The sequence below is a fragment of the Oncorhynchus masou genome, chromosome 26, assembly GCF_036934945.1.
Source record: "Oncorhynchus masou masou isolate Uvic2021 chromosome 26, UVic_Omas_1.1, whole genome shotgun sequence".
NCBI lineage: Eukaryota > Metazoa > Chordata > Actinopteri > Salmoniformes > Salmonidae > Oncorhynchus > Oncorhynchus masou.
Genome location: NC_088237.1, coordinates 92559 through 111817, shown reverse-complemented (window position 1 = coordinate 111817; position 19259 = coordinate 92559). Strand labels below are relative to the sequence as shown.

At 43.6% G+C, this 19259-nt stretch overlaps 1 protein-coding gene across 1 annotated transcript in view; it reads left to right on the top strand.

The window, feature by feature from the left end:
- The window catches only part of slc13a2 (solute carrier family 13 member 2), a 61398-nt gene that overhangs the window by 14773 nt on the left and 27366 nt on the right, over positions 1 to 19259 (top strand). Inside the window, exons 2-6 of the mRNA XM_064938028.1 lie at positions 3208 to 3336; positions 3599 to 3735; positions 7284 to 7537; positions 7930 to 8110; positions 12059 to 12181. Coding sequence (XP_064794100.1) covers positions 3208 to 3336; positions 3599 to 3735; positions 7284 to 7537; positions 7930 to 8110; positions 12059 to 12181 — 824 coding nt within the window. The remainder of the gene's footprint in view (positions 1 to 3207; positions 3337 to 3598; positions 3736 to 7283; positions 7538 to 7929; positions 8111 to 12058; positions 12182 to 19259) is intronic.

Genomic DNA, 19259 nt, shown 5'->3' with positions numbered 1-19259 from the left:
TCCTTGCAGCATGCCCAAGGCACGTTCTCGCAGATGAACAGGGATCCTGGGCATCATTCTTTTGGTGTTTTTCAGAGTGAGTAGAAAGGTCTCGTTAGTGTCCTAAGTTTTCATAACTGTGACCTTAGTTGCCTACCGTCTGTAAGCTGTTAACAACCATTCAACAGGTGCATGTTCATTAATTGTTTGTTTCATTGAACCAGCATGTGAAACTGTGTTAAAAACCCATTACAATGAAGGTCTGTGAAGTTATTTGGATTTTTACTAATTATCTTCGAAAGACAGAGTCCTGAATAAGGTATTTTCTTTTTCTGCTGAGTTGATTGTGCATTTTTTGTTAAACCCTGGGTTGAATTGAAGCAAAAGCTGTTGGTGACTTTTCAAATGATATATTAAAGGCTTAAATAATATCATCGATGATATGCAGTGCCTTCGGAAATGATTCATACATAAGTATTCAGACCCTTTACTCAGACCCTTTAGCAGCGATTAGACCATCGAGTCTTCTTGACGCTACAGGCTTGGCACACCTGTATTTGGGGAGTTTCTTACATTCCTCAGTGCAGATTCTCCCAAGCTCTATCTGGTTGGATGGGGAGCATTGCTGCACAGCTATTTTCAGGTATTTTCAGAGCAGTTCGATCGGATTCAAGTCCTGTTGGAAGGTGAACCTTCACCCCAGTCTCAATCCTGACTAGACTCTCAGTCCCTGCCCATTGAAAAACATCCCCACAGCATGATGCTGTCACCACAATGCTTCACCGTAGGGATAGTGCCAGGTTTCCTCCAGATGTGAAGGTTGGCATTCAGGCTAAGGAGTGCAAATTTGGTGTCATCTGAGAATCTTTAGGTGCCTTTTGGCAAACTCCAAGCGGGTTGACATGTGCAGTTTTACTGAGGACTGGCTTCCGTCTGTCCACTCTACCATAAAGGCCTGATTGGTGGAGTGCTGCAGAGATGGTTGTCCTTCTGGAATGTTCATCTCTGCAGAGGAACTCAGGAGCTCTTTCAGAGTGACCATCGGGTTCCTGATCACCTGCCTGACCAAGGCCCTTCTCCCCACGATTGCTCAGTTTGGCCAGGTGGCCAGCTCTAGGAAGAGTCTTGGTGGTTCCAAACTTTTTCCATTTAAGAATGTTGGAGGCCACTGTGTTCTTGGGGACATTCAATGCTGCAGACATGTTTTGGTACCCTTCCCCTGGTCCGTGCCTAGACACAATCCTGTCTCGGAGCTCTACAGACAATTCCTTTGACCTCATGTGTTGATTTTTGCTCTGACATGCACTATCAACTGTGGGACCTTATATGGACAGGAGTGTGCCTTTGCTAATCCTGTCCAATCAAGTGGACTCAAATCAAGTTGTGTAAACATCTCAAGGATGATCAATGGAAACAGGATGCACCTGAGCTCAATTTCAAGTCTCACAGCAAAGGGTCTGAATACTTATGTAAATAAGGTATTTCTGTTTAAAAAAAAATGTTTTCGCTTTGTCATTATGGGGTATTGTTTGTAGATTGCTGATGATTTTTAATTTATTTAATCCATTTTAGAATAAGACTGTAACGCAAGTTGTGAAAAAGGTCAAGGGGCCTGAATACTTTCCGAAATCACTGTGTGACTAATGAAGTATGGTTACATTTAATTTGTTCTTTTAAACCAAAATGTTGGATTGACTTCGAAAACAACAGTGAATATATTTAGTTATTAAGAGATCTCTCAATAATCATTCTCAGGATAGCACATTGGTAGTAGTCAGTGACAAATATCAGAGTTAAGCAGGGCAGGGCTTTATTAAAACCCTGGATTGCGAGAACAAATGAATAGCTGTAGATAGATCAACTCTTCAGTAGGAGGCTTGCATTATGTTTAGTTTGCTCAGTTTGTTCACAATGCCTGGAGAATGAGGAGGAGGAGAAATGTCCTATTTGTGTAATGTGGCTAGATGGCTGTACATAATTATTGTATATGTGTATAATTTGTCAAATGTTATTTGGCTTTCAGTACAAGGAAAATGGTATTGTGTTTCGTAGTGTCTTGTAAGCCCATGTGGCTGGGCACCAGTAGATTTTCAGAGACTTAAATAAATCATATCAATCAATCATATTCAACTACTTGTATTTTCAAGAAAAATTATGTCAAAATGTTTTTGAAAGTAATTGAAATACCCTAAATAGTATTTGAACCCAGATCTGCACTGTTCACACTCAACAAATACACAATACATACAGTGGACAATGCCCATGTCATACACATCTTGTACCACCACATACATAATACATACAGTATATTGCATTCTGCCCATACACATTTTGTCGGTGGCACACTGACACAACCTGAAACTGAATAGCACTGTCAATGGAATTGTACAAGAGTACAGCTGACAGCAATAACATGATGAAATTGTAATGGATATGTTGGGTCATTGGACTCTCTGAGTTGACCATGGTACTAAGGTAACGTGTGTGTGTGTGTGTGTGTGTGTGTGTGTGTGTGTGTGCGTGCGTGCGTGCGTGTGTGCGTGTGTGTGTGTGTGTGTGTGTGTGCGTGTGTGTGTGTGCGTGTGTGTGTGAGAGAACCCAAACCCAAGGCTACATGGTAGACCGAGGGATAAAGGAAAGCTCAGTTCAAAGCTTAATTCCTGACCTTAGGTCAACTAGCTAGCTACTACTACGATTACCTTTCACACTGCATTTCTCTCCTGGTTTGTTGTAAAAGGTTATCTGTTCTAAACCAATTTGTTGGAATGGACAGTTTTCAGCCAGGGAGGTTAAATAATCTCCATGAGTTTGTATTTCTCCCTCCGGCCCATAAAGTGTGTCATAAAAGACAAGCGCATGGATGACTGTTCGTTCTTATGATCAAAGGTTACAGCTATGTACTATTTCTCTGTTGTTTGTGTGTGTGTGTGTGTGTTTAAGATTGTGTGCATGTATGTTTAAGAGAGAGACTTAATACAGAGAAACAGTAGTAGTTCTACACATTTCCTAATTCAGTCAGTTTAGCAATCCCAGAACCCACAAGTGAAAATCAATCCCTTTCTGGTCTAACGGAGAGCTAGGCAGTTGCTATTGTTGTTCAACGTGTAATGAAACTGGCCATATTCTGTTTGTATTCCACCCCCCCCCCATTCCTCTCTCTCTCTCTCTCTCTCTCTCTCTCTCTCTCCCTCTCTCTCTCTCTTTCTCTCCATTTGTGTTTGTGTACAGGAGGCTAAGTGTGGCTATGCTATCATCCTAATGGCACTGTACTGGTGTACAGAGTGTATGCCCCTGGCTGTGACTGCCCTACTGCCTGTTGTCCTCTTCCCTATGATGGGCATCATGGAGTCTGGAGCAGTACGCAAACATTACACAAACAAATCAAAACAAATGACTGAAACCTGATGTCTACGCAGGCTGACTAGGTCTTGACCTGTGTGTGTGTGTGTGTGTGTGTGTGTGTGTGTGTGTGTGTGTGTGTGTGTGTGTGTGTGTGTGTGTGTGTGTGTGTGTGTGTGTGTGTGTGTGTGTGTGTGTGTGTGTGTGTGTGTGTGTGTGTGTGTGTGTGTGTGTGTGTGCGTGTGCGTGCGTGTGCGTGCGTGCATGTTACCTTTTCTAGGTGTGTGTCCAGTACCTAAAGGACTCTAACATGCTGTTCATCGGTGGTCTGTTGGTTGCCATCGCTGTTGAGAAATGGAATCTTCACAAACGCATCGCCCTCCGAGTACTACTAGTGGTGGGGGTACGACCGGCACTGTAAGTACGCTAAGTTAGCTAGTAGCCACTGTAATACAGTAGCATTTGCAGTCAGTATACTGTACAGTCAGAGTTAGCTACCGTTCTACAAAATATAGTCAGAGCAAGCAACATTAGCTACAAAATAGAGTCAGAGTTAGCAACATTAGCGACTGTTCTACAAAATACAGTTAGAGTTAGCAATATGAGCTACCGTTCTACAAATCAAATCAAATGTATTTGTCACATACACATGGTTAGCAGATGTTAATGCGAGTGTAGCGAAATGCTTGTGCTTCTAGTTCCGACAATGCAGTACGAGTAATCTAACCTAACAATTCCAAAACTACTACCTTATACACACAAGTGTAAAGGGATAAAGAATATGTACATAAAGATATGAATAAGTGATGGTACAGAACGGCATAGGCAAGATGCAGTAGATGGTATCGAGTACAGTATATACATATGAGATGAGTAATGTAGGGTATGTAAACAAAGTGGCAAAGTTTAAAGTGGCTAGTGATATGTGTATTACATAAAGATGCAGTAGATGATATAGAGTACAGTATATACATATACATATGAGATGAATAATGTAGGGTATGTAAACATTATATTAAGTAACATTGTTTAAAGTGGCTAGTGCTATATTGTACATCAATTTCCATCAATTCCCATTATTAAAGTGGTTGGAGTTGAGTCAGTGTGTTGGCAGCAGCCACTCACTGTTAGCGGTGGCTGTTTAACAGTCTGATGGCCTTGAGATAGAAGCTGTTTTTCAGTCTCTCGGTCCCTGCTTTGATGCACCTGTACTGACCACACCTTCTCGATGATAGCGGGGTGAACAGGCAGTGGCTCGGGTGGTTGTTGTCCTTGATGATCTTTATGGCCTTCCTGTGACATATGGTGGTGTACAAGTCCTGGAGGGCAGGTAGTTTGCCCCCGGTGATGCGTTGTGCAGACCTCACTACCCTCTGGAGAACCTGACGGTTGTGGGCGGAGCAGTTGCCGTACCAGGCGATGATACAGCCCAACAGGATGCTCTCGATTGTGCATCTATAGTTGTTTGTGAGTGCTTTTGGTGACAAGCCAAATTTTTTCAGCCTCCTGAGGTTGAAGAGGCGCTGCTGCGCCTTCTTCACAATGCTGTCTGTGTGGGTGGACCAATTCAGTTTGTCTGTGATGTGTACGCCGAGGAACTTAAAACTTACTACCCTCTCCACTACTGTCCCATCAATGTGGATAGGGGGGTGCTCCCTCTGCTGTTTCCTGAAGTCCACAATCATCTCCTTAGTTTTGTTGACGTTGAGTGTGAGGTTATTTTCCTGACACCACACTCCGAGGGCCCTCACCTCCTCCCTGTAGGCCATCTATTCGTTGTTGGTAATCAAGACTACCACTGTAGTGTCGTCCGCAAACTTGATGATTGAGTTGGAGGCGTGCGTGGCCACACAGTCGTGGGTGAACAGGGAGTACAGGAGACGGCTCAGAACGCACCCTTGTGGGGCCCCAGTGTTGAGGATCAGCGGGGTGGAGATGTTGTTACCAACCCTCACCACCTGGGGGCGGCCCGTCAGGAAGTCCAGTACCCAGTTGCACAGGCCGGGGTCGAGACCCAGGGTCTCGAGCTTGATGACAAGTTTGGAGGGTACTATGGTGTTAAATGCTGAGCTGTAGTCGATGAACAGCATTCTCACATAGGTATTCCTCTTGTCCAGATGGGTTAGGGCAGTGTACAGTGTGGTTGAGATTGCGTCGTCTGTGGACCTATTTGGGCGGTAAGCAAATTGGAGTGTGTCTAGGGTGTCAGGTAGGGTGGAGGTGATATGGTCCGTGACTAGTCTCTGAAAGCACTTCATGATCACGGATGTGAGTGCTACGGGGCGGTAGTCGTTTTGCTCAGTTACCTTAGCTTTCTTGGGAACAGGAACAATGGCGGCCCTCTTGAAGCATGTGGGAACAGCAGACTGGGATAAGGATTGATTGAATATGTCCTTAAACACACCAGCCAGCTGGTCTGCGCATGCTCTGAGGGCGCGGCTGTGGATGCCGTCTGGGCCTGCAGCCTTGCGAGGGTTTACACGTTTAAATGTTTTCCTCACGTCGGCTGCAGTGAAGGAGAGTCCGCATGTTTTGGTTGCATGCCGTGTCAGTGGCACTGTTTTGTCCTCAAAGCAGGCAAAAAAGTTATTTAGTCTTCCTGGGAGCAAGACATCCTGGTCCGTGACGGAGCTGGTTTTCTTTTTGTAATCCGTGATTGACTGTAGACCCTGCCACATACCTCTTGTGTCTGAGCCGTTGAATTGCGACTCTCCTTTGTCTCTATACTGACGCTTAGCTTGTTTGATTGCCTTGCGGAGGGAATAGCTACACTGTTTGTATTCGTTATGTTTCCGGTCACCTTGCCCTGGTTAAAAGCAGTGGTTTGCGCTTTCAGTTTCACGCGAATGCTGCCATCAATCCACGGTTTCTGGTTTGGGAATGTTTTAATCGTTGCTCTGGGAACGACTTCTTCAATGCACGTTCTAATGAACTAAAATACAGTCAGATTTAGTAACGATAGCTACCGCTCTACAAAATACAGTCAGAGTTAGCAATATTAGCTACCGTTCTACAAAATACAGTAAGAGTTAGCAACAAAAGCTACCATAATACAACAATAGTCAGAGTTAGCAACATTAGCTACGTACTACAAAATACAGCCATAGTTAGAAATATTAGCTACTTTCGTAAAAAATACAGTCAAAGTTAGCCACATTAGGTAACGTACAACAAAATATAAATCAGAATTAGCTACAAAATACAGTCAGAGTTAGCAACATTAGCGACTGTTCTACAAAATACAGTCAAAGTTAACAATATTAGCTACCGTCTGGCAAAATACTGTCAGAGTTAGAAACATTAGCTACCTTACTACTGGTAGTGGGGATATGGCCGGCACTGTAAGTATACTAAGTTAGCTAGTAGCCACTGTAATACAGTAGCATTTACAGTCAGTATACTGCACAGTCAGAGTTAGAAACATTCCCTATCGTTCTACAAAATACAGTCAGATTTAGCAATATTAGCTACTCTTCTACAAAATACAGTCAGATTTAGCAATATTAGCTACTATTCTACAAAAAACAGTCTGATTTAGCAACAAGAGCTACCGTAATACCAAAGGCAGTCAGAGTAAGGAACATTAGCGACTGTTCTACAAATTACAGCCAGTTAGCAATATTAGCTACAGTTCTACAAAATACAGTCAGATTTGGCAACATTAGCTACAGTAATGCAAAATACAGTCAGAGTTATCAAAATGAACTTCCGTCCTACAAAATACAGTCAGATTTTGACATATTAGGTACTGCACTGTAAAATGCAGTGAGAGTTAGCAACATTAGCTATCGTCCTCCAAAATACAGTCGGAGTTAGCAACATTAGCTACTGTATCACATAAAACAATAAGAACAATGTTAGAAGTAGGCCTACATTAGGTATAAAAAAACAATACAGATAGATATTACATGCAATACAAATGTAATGTTTGAATGCAATCACCATCCCCATCTTACTCTCTCCAGGCTGATGTCGGGGTTCATGGGTGTGACAGCCTTCCTTTCCATGTGGATCAGTAACACAGCCACCACAGCCATGATGGTGCCCATCGCCCAGGCTGTGCTAGGACAGTTGTGTGCCACAGAAGCCAGGCAGGATGAGCGGGAGCTGCAGGTTGAAGGGAAAGACAACCAGGCCTTTGAACTGGACACCAAAGCACCCCAAGAAGAAGAGATCAACCCCAAACAGGACCTCGTCAAGATTCCGCAGGATTATATGTGTAAGTGTAAAGATAAAGTACTTTCTTTCCTGAATGTAATCTTTTTAAGGGGAGTTTTATGGTTCTTTCTTAAAAACTTAAAAGTGATGTTATAAAGAACAACACATTTTTGCCTGATATGGTTCCTAGAACCATTTTCAATATGTTTTCAATATGTTTTAATAAGTTGAAAAGAGTACCCTGAATACAGTGTTAATGATTCTTCTGAGACGGGTGTGTGTGAATGAATGGAGAACAGGGAATGACAGGAACATGTCTAGTTTAATGTGACCATATTCCTGACTAACTCTAAAACCTAGCCCTTTTTCCCCCCTAGCCCGCTAACCACATTCCTCATTCTCTCTCCACCCCTCCTCTCCCTTTCTGTCCTTCCTCATCTTCCCTCCCTCCAGACAAGGATGAGGAGAGGGATGCGGACTCACCTCTGGAGAGGAGAAGAAAAGAGAGGGAGTTGAAGTACCAGCTCTTGACTAAAGGGATGAGTCTGAGTGTGTGCTACTCTGCCAGTATCGGAGGCACAGCCACCCTCACTGGCACCACACCCAACCTCATCCTCAAGGGACAGGTGGATGAGTAAGTTACACACACACAGGCACACACATCCAGTGCATTCAGAAAGTATTCAGAACCCTTCCCAAATCAAATCAAATTGTATTTGTCACATACACATGGCTAGAAGATGTTAATGCGAGTGTAGCGAAATGCTTGTGCTTCTAGTTAGACCATGCAGTAATATCTAACAAGTAATCTAACAATTTCACAACAACTACCTTTTACACACAACTGTAAAGAAATTAATAAGAATATGTACTTAAAGATATATGAATGAGCGATGGCCAAACGGCATAGGCAAGATGCAGTAGATGGTATAGAGTACAGTATATACATATGAGATGAGTAACGTAGGGTATGTAAACATTATATACACGTAAAGTGGCATTGTTTAAAGTGGCTAGTGATACATTTGTTATATACATTTTTCATTATTAAAGTGGCTAGAGATGAGTCAGTATGTTGGCAGCGGACACTCAATGTTAGTGATGGCTGTTTAACAGTCTGATGGCCTTGAGATAGTGGCTCGGGTGGCAGTGGCTCGGGTGGTTGTTGTCCTTGATGAACTTTTTGGCCTTCCTGTGACATCGGGTGGTGTAGGTGTCCTGGAGGGCAGGTAGTTTGCCCCCGGTAATGTGTTGTGCAGACCTCACTACCCTCTGGAGAGCCTTACGGTTGTGGGTGTAGCAATTGCCGTACCAGACGGTGATACAGCCCGACAGGATGCTCTCGATTGTGCATCTGTAGAAGTTTGTGAGTGCTTTTGGTGACAAGCCGAATTTCTTCGGCCTCCTGAGGTTGAAGAGGTGCTGCTGCGCCTTCTTCACCACGCTGTCTGTGTGGGTGGACCATTTCAGTTTGTCCGTGATGTGTACGCCATTGAACTTAAAACTTTCCACCTTCTCCACTACTGTCCCGTCAATGTGGATAGGGGGGGTGCTCCCTCTGGTGTTTCCTGAAGTCCACGATCATCTTCTTTGTTTTGTTGACATTGAGTGTGAGGTTATGTTCCTAACACCACACTCCGAGGGCCCTCACCTCCTCCCTGTAGGCCGTCTCGTCGTTGTTGGTAATCAAGCCTACCACTGTAGTGTCGTCCGCAAACTTGATGATTGAGTTGGAGGCGTGCATGGCCACGCAGTCGTGGGTGAACAGGGAGTACAGGAGAGGGCTGAGAACGCACCTTTGTGGGGCCCCAGTGTTGAGGATCAGCAGGGTGGAGATGTTGTTACCTACCCTCGCCACCTGGGGGCGGCCCGTCAGGAAGTCCAGGACTAATGACGAGTTTGTTGGGTACTATGGTGTTAATTAAAACCTCTTAAGGATCATGCTCTTGTTTTCAATTTTTGCCAAAAATTACATTCCCAAATCTAACTGCCTGTCGCTCAGGATCTGAAGCAAGGATATGCATATTCTTGATACCATTTGAAAGGAAACACTTTAAGGTTTGTGTAAAAGTGAAATTAAATTAATGTAGCAGAATATAACACATTAGATATGGTAAAAGATAATACAAAGACAAAACATGCATTTATTTTATTTTGTCCCATCATCTTTGAAATGCAAGAGAAAGGCCATAATGTACCATTCCAGGTTAGGCACTGTTTTGATTTTAGATGGCAGCAGCGTATGTGCAAAGTTTTAGACTGTTCAATGAACCATTGCATTTCTGTTCAAAATGTTGTATCAAGAATGCCCAAATGTGCCTAATTGGTTAATTAATACATTTTCAAGTTCATAACTGTGCACTTCCCTCAAACAAAACCATGGTATTATTTCACTGTAATAGCTACTGTATACTGGACAGTGCAGTTAATGAGAATGCAAGCTTTCTGCCCATATCAAGCTGCCAGTTGAGGACTTGTGAGGCATCTGTTTCTCAAACTAGACTCTAATGTACTTGTCCTCTTGCTCAGTTGTGCAGCAGGGCATCCCACACCTCTTTCTATTCTAGTTAGAGCCATTTCTTGCGCTGTTCTGTGAAGGGAGTAGTGCACAGAGTTGTACAAGATCTTCACCTTTCTTGTTTCTTTAAATTTCTATGGGGGCGCTATTTCATGGAATAGCCTTCATTTCTCAGAACAAGAATAGACTGATAAGTTTCAAAAGAAAGTTCTTGTTTCTGGCCTCTTTGAGCTTGTAATCAAACACACAAATGCTGATGCCTCACATACTCACCTGGTCTAAGGAAGGCCAGTTTTATTGTTTCTTTAATCAGGATAACAGTTTTCAGCTGTGCTAACAATTGCAAAAGGGTTTTCTAATGATCAATTAGTCTTTTAAAATGATAAACTTGGATTAGTTAACACAACGTGCATTGAACAACCCTGAGAGACAGTGTTGTTAAGCCAACAATGCAGGAGTGGCTTCAGGACAAGTCGTTATCTGAATGTCCTTGAGGCAGGCTAATCAGGACCCAGTTTTGAACCCTATGGTTTTCTAATAATCTCTCTAAAAAATAGCTGTCCACAGCCTCCCCATCAACCTATTCCCCATTGGAACACAGGAGTGATGGTTGCTGATAATGGGCCTATGTAGATATTCCATAATATTTCCAGCTACAATAGTGATTTACAACATTAACAATTTCTACACTGTATTTCTGATCAATTTGATGTTATTTTAATGGACAAAAAATAGCTTTTCTTTCAAAAACAAGGACATTTCTAAGTGACCCCAAACTTCTAATGGTAGTGTATATGTAGCAGAAATGCTGTAAAAAACATACAAGGTATGTGTCCTCCGAAGAGGGGTGGGGGTGTAATGGGTACATTTTTTAAATAAAAGAATGATGGAGGCCACTGTGTTCTTGGGGACCTTCAATGCTACAGATATTTTTTGGTACCCTTCCCGAGATCAGTGCCTCGACACAGTCCTGTCTCAGCTCTAAGGACAATTCCTTTGACCTCAAGACTTGGTTTTTGCTCTGAAATGCGCTGTCAGCTGTGGGACCTTAAACATAGACAGGTTTGTTCCTTTCCAAATCCTGTCGAATCAATGGAATTTACCACAGTTTACCACAGGTCCACAGACAACGTAATCACAATCACACTGCCCTAACCCATCTGGACAAGAGGAATGCCTACGTAAGAATGGTGTTCATCGACTACAGCTCAGCATTTAATGAAATCCTGCTCCAGAGCGCTCAGTACCTCAGACTGGGGCTTCCAACAGGTCAACATCCCTAAGCACACAGCCAAGACAATGCAGGAGTGGTTTCAGGACAAGTCTCTGAATGTCCTTGAGAGGCCCAATCAGAGCCCAGACTTGAACCCTATCGTACATCTCTCTAAAAATAGCTGTCCAGCGACACTCCCCATCCAACCTGACAGAGCTTGAGAGGATCTACAGAGAAGAGACTCCCCAAATACAGTTGTATCAAGCTTGTAGTGTCATACCCAAGAAGATTCAAGGCTGTAATCGCTGCCAAATGGACTTCAACAAAGTACTGAGTAAAGGTTCTGAATACTTTTACAAATGTCTGATCATTGTGGTTATTGTGTGTAGATTGATGAGAAAAAAAGACTATTGAATCCATTTTAGAATAAGGGTGTAACATAGCAGACACAGATACCCACATGTGTTCGTGCATGCATTCATGCTCGCACACTCCATAAATATGACATTGAGTACATGACCATAATTTTCATACAGTCTTGATGAAGATATAATTGGGCCATATCTAAATCTCCTCCCTATCCTTCTCCCCTCTCTCTCCTGACTCCCCCTTCTCCCCTCTCTCTCCTTTCTCCGAGGCCTTTCTCCAAATCTCTTAATGGGGATCTCAAAACTCTCCTCTCTCTCTCCAAAAAGCACTCCTCTCCTCTCACTCTCCTTTCTCCCCCTTCTCCCCTCTCCTCTCTCTCCTTTCTCCTCCTTCTCCCCTCTCCTCTCTCTCCCTTCTCCCTCCTTTCTCCCTCTTCTCCCCTCTCCTTTCTCCTCCTTCTCCCCCTCTCCTCCTCCCTATAGGATCTTCCCAGGTAATGGCGATGTGATCAACTTTGCATCATGGTTTGGCTTTGCCTTTCCCAACATGATCATCATGCTTATCCTGTCCTGGCTCTGGCTGCAGTTCATGTACATGGGCTTCAAGTAAGTAATGCTGCATTCAAAACAACTGGGACAACTGAGAAATGGAAGGTCAAATCAGTGATCTTCAGCTCAGAACCGTTCAAAACTATTTTTCCCAGTCAGAACTCATTTTTTTCCAAGTTCCCAGTAGTTTAAACACGCCGAATTTGTTATTTACTGACTTGCCTAGTTAAAAAAAAAAGGTTCAATAAAAATGTTAAAAAGTCAGAAGTTGGAGATTTCCATTTTCCCAGTTCCGAGTTCCCAGTTGTTTCGAACGCGTGACATTCACAATGCTCACATCATGTGTCCTCACTGGGCGACATTCACAAGGCTCACTTCACATGTCATCCCTGTACAACAGATTAATAATAAGTAAAAATAACATGGCTATATACAGAGAGTACCAGTACCGATCGATTATGAGGTAATTTAGGTAGCTACATGTATGTACATACAGGTAGGGGGTAAAGTGACTAGGCAACTCGATGGAAATAGACAGTAGCAGCAGTGTATGCGGGGAGTGTAAAGGTGTGTGTGTGTGTGTGTGTGTGTGTGTGTGTGTGTGTGTGTGTGTGTGTGTGTGTGTGTGTGTGTGTGTGTGTGTGTGTGTGCCAGTGTGTTGGGTGTATGGGTAGAGTCCAGTGTGTGTGTACAGAGTCAGTGAAAGAGGTATTGCAAAAAATGGTCAATGCAGATAGTCCAGTTAGCCATTTTGACTAGCTTTTTATCAGTCTTGTTTAGCAGTCTTATGGCTTGTGGGTAGAAGATGTTCAGGGTCCTGTTGGTTACAGTTTGTGCAGTGGTACCGCTTGCCATCTATGGCTGGAGTCTTTGAAAAAAGTCCCCCCCCCAAAAAAAAAGAAATATGGGCCTTCCTCTGACACCGCATGGTATGGAGGTCCTGGATGGCAGGGAGCTCGGCCCCAGTGGTGTACTGGGCCGTACCCACTACCCTCTGTAGTGCCTTACGGTCGGATGCCATGCAGTTGCCGTACCAATCGGTTATGCAGCCAGTCAAGATGCTCTCAATGGTACAGCTGTGGTAACGTTTTGAGGATCTGAGGGCCCATGGCAAATATTTAAGCCTCCTGAGGGGGAAGATGTGCTGTTGTGCCCTCTTCACAACTGTGTGGGTGTGTGTGGAAAATGTTAATTCCTTAGTGTTGTGGACATCACGGAAATTGAACATCTCGACATACTCTACTACAGCATCATTTACGTGGCCGTGCTCGCTCATACGGTTCCTGTAGTCCATGATCAGCTCCTTTTGTATTTGTATTTGAATGTATTATGGATCCCATTAGTTGCTGCAAAGGCAGCAGCTACTCTTCCGGGGGTCCAGCAAAATTAAGGCAGTTATACATTTTAAAAACGTTACAATACATTCATAACCGATTTCACAACATATTAAGTGTGTGCCCTCAGTCCTCTATTCTACTACCACGTATCTATAAGACAAAATCCATGTGTAAATGTGTGTATAGTGTGTATGTTATAGTGTGCATGTGTCTATGCTTGTGTTGTTCCATAAGGTGTGTCTTTATATTGTTTTTTTATCTAATTTTACTGCTGGCATGAGTTACTTGATGTGGAATAGAGTTCCATGTAGTCATGGCTATGTAGTACTGTGCGCCTGCCATAGTCTGTTCTGGACTTGGGGACTGAAGAGACATCTGGTGGCATGTCTTGTGGGGTATGCATGGGTGTCTGAGCTGTGTGCCAGTAGTTCAAACAGACAGCTCGGTGCATTCAACATGGCAATACCTCTCACAAATACAAGTTGTGATGAAGTAAATTTTGAACCAGGAGAGATTGACATGGATATGATTAATGTTAGCTCTCTGTGTACGTCCAAGGGCCAGCCGTGCTGCCCTGTTCTGAGCCAATTGCAAAGTCCCTCTTTGTGGCAGCTGACCACAAGACTGAACAGTAGTCCAGGTGTGACAAAACTAGGGCCTGTAGGATCTGCCTTGCTGATAGTGCTCTTGAGAATGTAGAGAAGCACTTTATTGAAGACAGATTGTTTTGACCAAGACGGTTTACATTCCAGGGTTACTCCAAGCAGTTTAGTCTCCTCAACTTGCTCAATTTCAACATTATTAATTTCAAGATTTAGTTGAGGTATTTAGGATGAACTTTCCACCCATTCTGAAACTAACTGCAGCTCTTTGTTAAGAGTTGCTGTCATTTCAGTCACTGTGGTAGCTGATGTGTATTGTTTTGATTCATGCGCATACATAGATACTCTGGCTTTACACAAAGCCAGTGGCATGTTGTTAGTAAAGATTGAAAAAATCAAATGGCCTAGACAGCTGCCCTGGGGAATTCCTGATTCTACCTGGATTTTGTTGGAAAGGCTTCCATTAAAGAACACCTTCTGTGTTGGGTCAGACAGGTAACTCTTTATCCACAATATAGCAGGGGGTGTAAAGCCATAACACATACATTTTTCCGGCAACGGACTATGATCTATAATGTCAAAAGCCGCACTGAAGTCAAACAAAACAGCCCCTACAATCTTATATCATCAATTTCTCTCAGCCAATCATCAGTCATTTGTGTAAGTGCTGTGCTTGTAGAATGATCTTTCCCTATAAGCTTGCTGAAAGTCTGTTGTCAATTTGATTACTGTAAAATAGTTTTGGATCCTGTTATAACACACATTTTTGTGTGTTATAACAGTTTACAAAAAGTTTACTAAGGGTTGGTAACAGGCTTATTGCGGGGCCAAAGGGGGCCACCTTGGTCCAGGCTGTGCCCAGGCTGTTGATTGACTAGGACAGGAAGAGGTAGCTGGAGGGGCATCCACAGCCATGGAGAGAATGCCCAAGCCCCCGGCAGAAGACAGCTGGTACAAGGGCTCAAAGCGATTTGAAAGTTTTAAGAAGGCAGGCATGCCGAGAACGATTATTCTCCCTCTTTGTGGTTTAGACACGCATTTATTTTTCACTCACCTGGAGTCACGGTGTATTTAATAAAGAAAAATCTCAAATACAAAAAAAAATCCTTAAAAAGCACAAAAATCAAAAGAAACACAATAATGAGCAACCATATTGTCCTTATGAAGATTTGCACTTTGTGATTTCCTTGTGGGTTTATCCTCTCACTTGTACAGAAAGGGGGTTCAGGTTGTTGAAATGAGGAACAAACATATTCATCATTTTGTAACTTTTTTCAAAATATTACAAATAATTGTTTATTATAATCTGGGATGACACCTGTATCGTTGACACCAGCCAGTGAGGATGAGTTATGTCTGATCTGTTTTGGTAAACTCAAGAAAGTTGACTCAGATGGTACACGTTTTGGGGGCAAGAGCTTGCAACATTGAGTGGAGATTTTGAAGAGTGCGCATGTAACGGTTCTCGTCTGTCGAAGGAGAAGCAGACCAAAATGCAGCGTGGTGGTTATTCATGTTCTTTAATGAAATTAACTAGACATGAAATAACTAACAATACAAAAACAACAAACGGAACGTGATAACCTATACAGCCTATCTAGTGACAACAAACACAGAGACAGTGTAACAGCTTTCTTCTGTTGAAGGAGGAGCGGACCAAAATGCAGTGTGGTATCTTTGAGACATGTTTAATGAAGAATGAAAAAACACGAACAATACAAAAAACAACAAACGGAACGTGAAAACCTAAACAGTCCTATCTGGTGAAGACACAGAGACAGGAACAATCACCCACGAAAACACTCAAAGAATATGGCTAACTAAATATGGTTCCCAATCAGAGACAACGATAATCACCTGACTCTGATTGAGAACAGCCTCAGGCAGCCAAAGACTATGCTATACACCCCACACAACCCCAAGACGAAACACACCACAAATAAACCCATGTCACACCCTGGCCTGACCCAATAAATGAAATCAACAGGTAGTTGGATCCGGCAGATCCTGGCTGGTTGACGGTTTTGGCAGATCCTGGCTGACTGGCAGATCTGGAAGAGTCTGGTTGACTGGCAGATCTGGAAGAATCTGGTTGACTGGCAAATCTGGAAGAATCTGGTTGACTGGCAGATCTGGAAGAGTCTGGCTGACTGGCAGATCTGGAAGAGTCTGGCTGACTGGCAGATCTGGAAGAGTCGGGCTGACTGGCAGATCTGGAAGAGTCTGGCTGACTGACGGATCTGGCTGCTCCATGCTGACTTGCGGCTCTGGCTGCTCCATGGAGACTGACAGCTTGCAGACTGGCAGCTCTGGCTGCTCCATGCAGACTGGCAGCTCCATGGACTGCTCCATGCAGACTGACAGCTCCTTGCAGACTGACAGCTCCTTGCAGACTGACATGCAGACTGGCAGCTCCATGCAGACTGGCAGCTCCGGCTGCTCCATGCAGACTGACAGCTCTGGGTGCTCCATACAGACTGACAGCTTGGGCTGCGCTAAACAGGCGGGAGACTCCAGCAGCGCTGTAGAGGAGAAAGGCTCTGGCTGTGCTGAACAGGCGGGAGACTCCGGCAGCGCAGGAGAGGAGAAAGGCTCTGGCTGTGCTGAACAGGCGGGAGACTCCGGCAGCGCTGGAGAGGCGAGAGGCTCCGACATCGCAGGAGAGGATGAAGGCTCCAGTAGCGCTGGAGAGGCAAGGCGCACTGTAGGCCTGATGCGTCATTTCTCTCTCCTCCAATTTCCCCATTAACTCCTTCACAGTCTCTCCTTCGCTCACCTCCAACACCGTCTCTGGTTCTGGTCTCCTCCTTGGCTCCTCACGATAAACAGGGAGAGTGGGCTCAGGTCTGACTCCTGACTCTGCCACACTCTCCCTGAGCCCCCGCCCCAAGAAATTTTTGGGGCTGACTCTCGGGCTTCCATCCGCGTCGCCGCGCTGCCTCCTCATACCAGAAATCACCCCCTTCTCCCACATCCTCATCTGGACCACTCTGGGAGGGAGAGAGGGAGATGATGACCGGTGTGGTGATGGAGTGGCAGCACCTGCAGCACCTCATCCATTACCACATACGACGTCCATTATGCGGCTGTAGCTTCCCCTCCCTCCTTGCTGATTCCGGTGGGAGAGCTTTCAACTCCTGAAAAATATGGAAAAGAATAGTATTGTGGAAAATCATGTATACTGAGAGAAACTTGGACAACTATTCAAACAATTAATCTTTATTTAAGCTCGATTAATTATTGCAATAATGAATCTGGCTGACTGCACACTCTGAAGTGTGTGTTGCCGAGAGCTTAACCTTACAGACATTGCAGAGTTAAAACTTCTTATGGCTGGGGGCAGTATTGAGTAGCTTGGATGAATTTCGTGCCCAGAGTAAACTGACTGCTACTCAGGGCCAAAAGCTAGGATAAGCATATTATTAGTAGATTTGGATAGACACTCTGAAGTTTCTAAAACTGTTTGAATGATGTATGTGAGTATAACAGAACTCATATGGCAGGCAAGAACCTGAGAAAATATCCAACCAGGAAGTTGGAAGTCTTAGGTTTGTAGTTTTGCAAGATGTCAGACTTATGTTTCAGGCTTCTGCTGTGAAGGGGGAGAGAAAGAGAGCTATTTCAATCAGGTGTCCGCCATGAGCTGATCACGCGCGCTCCCGTGAGAGGTTGCTGCATTCCATTGCATTTCTAAAGACAAAGGAATTCTCAGGTTCGAACATTATTGAAGACTTATGTTAAAAACATCCTAAAGATTGATTCTATACATCGTTTGACATGTTTCTATGGACAGTAACAGAACTTTTTGAGTTTTTGTCGGGACCTTGTGATTGCGCCTCATGAATTTGGATTTCTGAACTAAATGCGTCAACAACAAGGAGGTATTTGGACATAAATGATGGACTTTATCGAACAACACAAACATTTATTGTGGAACTGGGATTCCTGGGAGTGCATTCTGATGAAGATCATCAAAGGTAAGTCAATATTTATAATGCTATTTCTGACTTCTGTTGACTCCACAACATGGCGGGTATCTGTATGGCTTGTTTTTGTGTCTGAGTGCTGTACTTAGAGCATTGCATGGTGTGCTTTTTCCGTAAAGTGTTTTTAAATCTGACACAGCGGTTGCATTAACCTGTTGAAACTCTAGGGGCGCAATTTCATTTTTGGATGAAAAACGTTCCCGTTTTAAACAAGATATTTTGTCACAAAAAGATGCTCGACTATGCATATAATTGGTAGCTTTGGAACGAAAACACTCTGACGTTTCCAGAACTGCAAAGATATTTTCTGTGCGTGCCCTAGAACGTGAGCTTCAGGCAAAACCAAGATGAGACGGCATCCAGGAAATGAGCAGGATTTTTGAGGCTCTGTTTTCCATTGTCTCCTTATATGGCTGTGAATGCGAGAGGAGTAAGTCTGCCCTTTCTGTCGTTTCCCCAAGGTGTCTGCAGCATTGTGACGTATGTGTAGGCATATCATTGGAAGATTGACCATAAGAGACCACATTTACCAGGTGTCCGCCCGGTGTCCTGCGCCGAAATTGGTGCGCAAAAGTCAGCTGCAAGTATTTTTCCACAGAATTCAGAGAAGAATGCAGGCTTCCACGAACGATATATCAATGAGGAGATATGTGAAAAAACACCTTGAGGATTGATTCCAAACAACGTTTGCCATGTTTCGGTCGATATTATGGAGTTAATTCGGAAAAAGTTTGACGTTGTAGGTGACTGAATTTTCGGTTCGTTTCGGTAGCCAAATGTGATGTCCAAAATGGAGCGATTTCTCCTACACACAGACGCTTTCAGGAAAAACTGCGCATTTGGTATGTAACTGAGAGTCTCCTCATTGAAAACATCCGAAGCTCTTCAAAGGTAAATGATTTTATTTATTTGGTTATCTGGTTTTTGTGAAAATGGGCGTGTAAATGCTACTCAAAATGCTAAGCTAGCTTAGCATACTCTTACACAAATTAGTCAATTGCTATGGTTCAAAAGCATATTTTGAAAATCTGAGATGACAGTGTTGTTAAGAAAAGGCTAAGCTTGAGAGCAGACTGATTATTTTCATTTTATTTGCGATTTTCAGAAATCGTTAACGTTGCGTTATGCTAATGAGCCTGAGGCTTTAGTCACAAACCCGGATCCGGGATGGGGAGTTTCAAGAAGTTAAAGGACTGGTAATTCCCCCATT